The sequence below is a fragment of the Poecilia reticulata genome, chromosome 14, assembly GCF_904066995.2.
Source record: "Poecilia reticulata chromosome 14, P_reticulata-male-v2, whole genome shotgun sequence".
NCBI classification, from domain to species: Eukaryota; Metazoa; Chordata; class Actinopteri; order Cyprinodontiformes; family Poeciliidae; genus Poecilia; species Poecilia reticulata.
The window spans coordinates 27,710,022-27,716,665 of NC_088843.1; the positions used below are offsets into that span (position 1 = coordinate 27,710,022).

The 6,644-nt window shown below is 37.2% G+C and overlaps 1 protein-coding gene across 1 annotated transcript; it reads left to right on the forward strand.

Moving 5' to 3' along the window:
* The first annotated feature begins 2,020 nt into the window (after nt 1-2,020).
* LOC103460274 (transcription factor Ovo-like 2) lies at nt 2,021-4,187 on the forward strand. Its single transcript, XM_008402381.2, has 2 exons — nt 2,021-2,462; nt 3,703-4,187. Exons 1-2 carry the CDS (start codon nt 2,348-2,350, stop codon nt 4,023-4,025), a joined length of 438 nt encoding a protein of 145 aa, XP_008400603.2. The 5' UTR covers nt 2,021-2,347; the 3' UTR covers nt 4,026-4,187.
* Nucleotides 4,188-6,644: the final 2,457 nt, after the last annotated feature.

The window sequence follows — 6,644 nt, forward strand, 5'->3', positions numbered from 1 at the left end:
ATTTTCTGTGTATAGGGAAAACACATACAAAACTCGGTCATTTTGACCCGAGGACAACTTAAACCAACTTTTTTTATTACCCTCACTGTGTTAAGAATGTTGTCCTAACTAGCAACAAATTGAATAAAAACCTTTTGTTATTGAAAATACATGAGAATGCACATTAAGAGGGAAAAAAAATCTGAATATATCAAAAAGGTTTTTTGATATCCAAGTCAAATTTAAATGTGACAAAGGAACTAATCCCCAATTTAGCACTCTTGAAGTTAAGGACAAACTACCACATTTATCAAATTATCAAAATTCAATTGAAATTTCTCAGATTCAGATTCATTTACAAGCTCCGTCACGTCAACTAAATCACATTGAAGTTCAATGTGATACTTTATACAAAAAAACTAGCTTTGTTTTAGCACATTAACTGATCAAACTTCATGTAAATTAAAAAGTCTGTGCTGTTATTTACATATAAGATGGTCAGAGGAACACAGGCTCATGCCAGCAAGCTGGAGAAAGCTCATTTACATGCAAAACCAGCATGGAGGCACAAGTCAGTGTAAGGTTTTGGTTTTGAGGATTAGGAGTTTCGTTTTTTATTCTTACAAAACTTGAAAGTGTGTAAGAAAGAGATCCAATTCATTAGGACAGTGTATAATTTTTAGCACTATTTAGAAGCCAGCAGCACTACAACACTTTTTAGATTTAATTAAATGCAACTAGGAAGAAGAAAACACTGAAAACCAACATGTTGCATCTACTAAGGTTTTTTAGTTTACAGCACAAAATTAACATGACCAGAAAAAAGTTGATGAAACAGTGACTTTACTAGTAATTAAAAACCACTGGCATTTACATACCAAGCTCCTATTTATTTAGAAGCTTAATAACTCTCCCAGAGAATGTCCCATGCAGATAAAAAAAATTCTTACAACTCCACAGCTGTTTGGCATCATGCTAAACAAGGTCATGCTAAGAGAAGGTTGGCAGAGGCTGCAAAAGACTTAAGACTGTGGCAGAATTTCATAATTCAGCCATGCCATGCAGCCAGCAAAACAGGGGAGATCAAAGTATTTTCTGTTCATGTTGTATAATGGCCCAGTCAAAGTCCAGACATAAAGTACATCCAAGTGAGAATCTTTGGCCAGACTTGAAACATTACAGGTGGTCACATTTGCTCTCTCACAAAAATGTATGTGAACACGTATGGCTTTTTTTCCTACTTAATGTGTTGGCCTATCACAAAATTAGCATAGATACAACATTTACAATAATGTTGTAACCTGACTAAATTCAAATTTGTCAGGTTACTAAAACATTGCAGGGTTTCCCCCAGAAAACTTGCTAAGCCCAGTGGTCGGGGCATTGAGGCGGTCCACCTTGGGTTTTGTATTAAAGATGTTATGTTGACAGGAAATGTAAAAATATTACTCGGTAATTATATTGTCAGTGAAATGCTATTTAAACCCACAATTCTAGTCTTAAAAGCAACAAATAAAAAATTACAATTAAAATGAATATCAATTATTTGAACTTCTGTTGAATCCAAATTAAGTCAGCGGCTCCATGAGGCCCCCCCCCGCCCCCCAGTGCTTTAGGGCCCCATAAATGCTAATATTTTAACACAGATCACAGATATATAAATGTAACATTTGATTATTGAGAATATCAATACTGCTAAATTTGATTAAATGATTTCAGCATACATACCTAAGATATTTTAAATAGTTTAACATTTAAATGCAAGATTTTAAGGAGCTGGCAAGTTTACTTTGTAAAAGTTCAAAGAACAATATTCATAGTTAGATTACGGTATTTTGTTATGACATCGACAATCTAATGCTATGAGTTTAATCTGTGAGTTTGAGCTCTGTTCACAAATATAAATGAGTAAACCGCAATTATAACTTATGGCTTTTTAGGTTGGCCAACTAAACTACTGCCCCTCTCTCAGATTTCACTAAATCTAACAAAGAAGCTGTTAGAGATGTTGATGTTTTCAGCAGCAAGAAGGGCCCCCAAGTCAAACTTTGCTCAAGGTCTCATACAGCCTTGGACAGGTGTTTCTAAATACATTGACTATAAACCTATCTTCTATAAATCCATATTTTATGAATAAATCTGCTCCGCCAGTGAAACGCTCAGAGAACAGAGACCCTTGCAATCACTGTACAGTAAAGCTCAATGGAATGTAGTTCCAATTCTTCGTAATAACAGGAAATGAATCCTGTAAAATTCTGTTATCAACTTTCTTAAATTAGTGTTTCTCTTGCAGGCCCGCCCTCGCAGTACGCCTGTTTCGGGTGATTTTGGGTGCTCACTGTGCCACAAAATCTTTCCCCTGCAGCGCATGTTGACACGCCACCTCAAATGCCACAGTCTTGTAAAGAGACACCCCTGTCGATTCTGTGGCAAAGGATTCAATGACACCTTTGACCTCAAAAGGCACATGCGAACACACACAGGTTAGAGATTTCAATTGCTTATATAAAAATAATTTATATTCTCTTCACACAGAATGAGAAAATATGTAGGAAAGAAAAAAAAGGTTCATCATCTGGAGTTCACAGCTTCAAATAACGATGGAATAGAAGACCAATTAAAGAAAAAAGTTATATTAAATCATTCAGATTTTGTAACATTTGTTGTATTGGTCAATTTTCCTTTTTGTGATGAAGTGAAAGGGATGAAGCTTGAACAAATGCTGATAATTTAATCCTTGCTCAATGCAGTTTTAGTTTTTTAACTTCAGACTTTGCTCACCTCTCCTCATCAAAGAGGGAGTTTATGTGCAACATCAAATTCTTGGGCATCCACATGACCTCTGACCTGTCTTGGTCACACAACATGTCTTTTCTGGAGAAGAAGGACCAACAAAGGCTCTTCTTCTTCAGGAAAGTGCTGAACTCTACCTTCAGATGCTCAGAAACTTTAACAGAGCTGTGATTGAGAACATCCTCTTCCTCAGTATGACTGTGTGATATAGCAGCTCCAAAATTACCCAGCTGATTATGGGTGTCAGCTCCCAGGCCTGGATTTGGTAAATGTTAGCAGACTGCAAAGGAAGGCCAGTGGTATTGCTGCTGATTCCACACTAGACACAAAGTTCTTATACAACTGCCATCCAGGAAATGAGGAAGGCATATAAAGACCATAACCAGCCAGCTGAGGGAGAGGTTTTGAGCAAATTCATGTGTGCTGGCCAGGGGATGGAGGAAAAGTTGCAAGCCTGGAATTTGTTAAATCTGGACACTGTTCTAAGTTAACTAAGATGCAACTTTTTTTCCCCTGTGAATGCCAAGATAAATCACATTATTGAAACTCTATATTATAGATCTTTGCTGCAATATGTCTATCTGACCTTTTTGGGGGAAAATTCACAAGTTAACTTTGTGAAAAAGTTATGCACAAACTACATTTGAATATCAAGGTCAAGAACTTTTTCAAATTATTACAGCTTTTTTTCTGAATTAGATGCTTTAGTCCTCTGTGATATGGAATCCATTCATTGTTGGTAATGTTTCCAGGAATCATTGTAGTATCTTCTATAGTCCACAGTGTGCATTGATAAACCTCAGATTCAGGAGGACAAATATTTTATGACCTAGCTTACTGCCAAAATGTAACTGATTGAGAAAAGATTTAACAACAACCACAGGTGACAGTACTACTATGTTTTGTTTTTTACTTTCCTCCCTCCTGCAGGTATCCGTCCCTACAAATGTGAGCTGTGTGAGAAAGCTTTCACACAACGTTGCTCTCTGGAGTCCCATATGAGAAAGATTCACGGTGTTCACCAGCACTATGCCTACCGGCAGAGACGCTCTAAGATCTTTGTATGTGAGGACTGTGGCTATACCTCAAGCCGGCCTGATGAGTACTTCCTTCATGTGAGGCAACATCATCCAACCAGTCCTGCACTCCGTCGCTACTATCGCAGACACGCCCATGAGAACAGCTCACTTTCGTCAGCAAATTCTAAACTCAACCCTTATCTCTTGTACTCAGCCCAAACATATTACATGTAGAGTTCATTGTACTTCTTGAGTCATGTGAAAACCAATATTTAAGCTGCATTTATTTCAAGGTATTTCACTGTCATTCATTAAGAAATACTGGATTGGATTAAATCTTTCATTTTGCAGCATCTATTTCCTTTAATATTAAACATTCTTTGGTGTTAACAATCATGCTATGCTTTGAGTCGATATTTTGTGTCAAAAATTGAAAAAAAGATGTCCTACAAATACCAGTTATTTTACTCAATTATAACTCTTTTCTTTCTTGAACAAATAGTTTTAAGGTATTTGAGGATAAACTGAACCTTATCTTCCCCTGCTTGATAGTCTAAACATTAAAGTAAAAAATCAGAAGCAAAGTCAATTAAGTACTAGATAACTATTGATATGAGGTAAGGTATAGATTAGTGGTGTGGAGTAAATTATACAATTAATACATATGTTTTATGTACTTACATTGGTAACAAACAAATACATTTGTAACAACATTGGTGTGCTAGTTGGCCTTTACTGCTGTTCTGAAAATTATTTACTGTTATTAAATTTATGGACAAGTTATTTGACTTATGGTGCTAACATTTGTTTTCAATACTAATTGTTAAAACTTAAGCTTTACATAGTTCATATTATTGATGAAATTAAAGTTATTAAAGTTCTCAGAACTTTATGTTAAATATCACCTGAAGTGATATTAGTAATTTGATATTAGTAGGGTTCTATCACTGAGAACCCTCATTTAGGATACCAGTGATAGAGCTGGCCATATTGAATAGCTATCAGTTCTCAAAGCAGCTTCCTGAGTGCAGCAAACAAAAAAAAGAGACGCAAGCAAAAATAGGGACGACCCTACTGCTACAACAGAAAACAAACAAACAAACAAAAAAAAAAAAAACAGAAGACGACGCTTCAGCACTGCGGAATATTGTTGATCGGATCGGCGAACTATTGATGTGAGCAATAAACATAATATAAGGATAGACGCCTCATGGACCGCTCTCGCCTATTGTCGCTGACGAGATTTAGGGCGGCCATCTTGGAGCGGTCCACCACTCCACTCAGCGTTATGTGTTTAGCAGGCACAATGACGTATCAACGCATTTAATCGATCATAACACGCTTTTTTGTTACTGGAAACCATATTCAAACATCTATCAAAGTTACATTTATAAACAATTGTATTTTTAAAGTATGTTTTTAATACATAGTTTAGCATATTTAAATATGCTTAATGGCTATAACAATAGAATAGGAATGGAATATTCTGATATTGATGTATGATGAGCAGTGGCGCAACTACACATTCTTCAGGTGGATGCGAAAACATAGATCGGCGCCACCCCCCCGAGGGAAAGAACGTCTGGGTGAAGGAGCGACGACGCTCAGTGGCGGAGCCAGAGGGGGGGCCTGGGGGCCAGTGCCCCCCCTGTCATCTGATTGCCCCCCCCCCCAGTAGCCCCCCCTGATGATTGACATGTAACAGCACCAAGTCATTCCTGTACATTATTTGGAATCGTTGTAAGCCAACCTAATATCTAAAAAAGAAAAACAATAATGAATATATGACTTTTTTTTTTATAAAACTTTATATAAGTCCATGTGATGACATAAATAAATAGATTTAGATCAGGCGCGATACCAGCCTCCTTTATACTTGTACTCATAAAAACTCCTGGATGTTTCAGTTGTGCTGCGCTGTGGTGCAACTCAAAGGCTAAAGCACTTCATACCCGGTGGTGATGGTAAAACACCAATAAGTTATTTACTGGTCCTCTGAAAAAAAAAACAAAAACAAAGAAAAAACCGAAGAGGGGCCGACAATGTTTGTAGTTTGGAGCAGAGGTTGCGCTACAGTTTTTTGTTGTCCGTCAAAGAAAAAAATCATTTTATTTCCAATTTGTAGTTATCAAATGAAAAATGTAGTATTTCTCTGCGAGAACGTTTTTGAAATCAGGTAACAATTCACGAAATGACGTGATTAGAAGACGACAGAACTCTGATCATTTCCTGATCCCGCATCACTTCCCTCAGCGGGAGAAAAACCAGCAGAAGCGGATCAGCTGCTGGACGCTCCAAAGCCTCTGGTCCGTTAAAGCGTCCAGATCAGAGATGATTCTCTGACAGATATTGTTCTTAGTCTGATTAATAATGAGCTCCACGATGTTCTCTGTGCGCAAAGTTGAAACTGTCTGTGTCAGCTGCGCTTCATCACAGTCTGGACAGAAACCAGCGAACTGCTCTCTGTTCTTATCAAGACGAGGCTGAGGAGGGAATCTGACATATTAACTCAGTTAAGTTTTTACTGGTTTTGTTTTTTAAAACACCATTAACGTAAGCAGTGTAACTATATTTTGTATATTTGGCGTTTGTCATCTCATGTGTGATTAATTGGAGCACATATTGCCCAGCGCTCTGCGCTTGTTTCTGTCTAACGAATCTGCACTTTAATTTATTTCCTCCCTCAACAGTCACCTGCTATTCCTCTACTTAAACTACAATAAGTAGATCACACATTCTCTTTAGTTTCATTAAATGTAAACTCATTAGAAGCCCGAGCCACCATCAGACAAATAATTATGGTCCGACCCGGACTATTTTTTACCTGTCAAATTAGCTGTCAAAACATATTAA

Coding starts and splice junctions, on each gene's coding strand:
- LOC103460274 (XM_008402381.2), top strand. CDS start 2,348: ATGTTGACACGCCACCTCAAATGCCACAGTCTTGTAAAGAGACACCCC. Junction 2,463..3,702: donor GCACATGCGAACACACACAG/GTTAGAGATTTC, acceptor TCCCTCCTGCAG/GTATCCGTCCCTACAAATGT.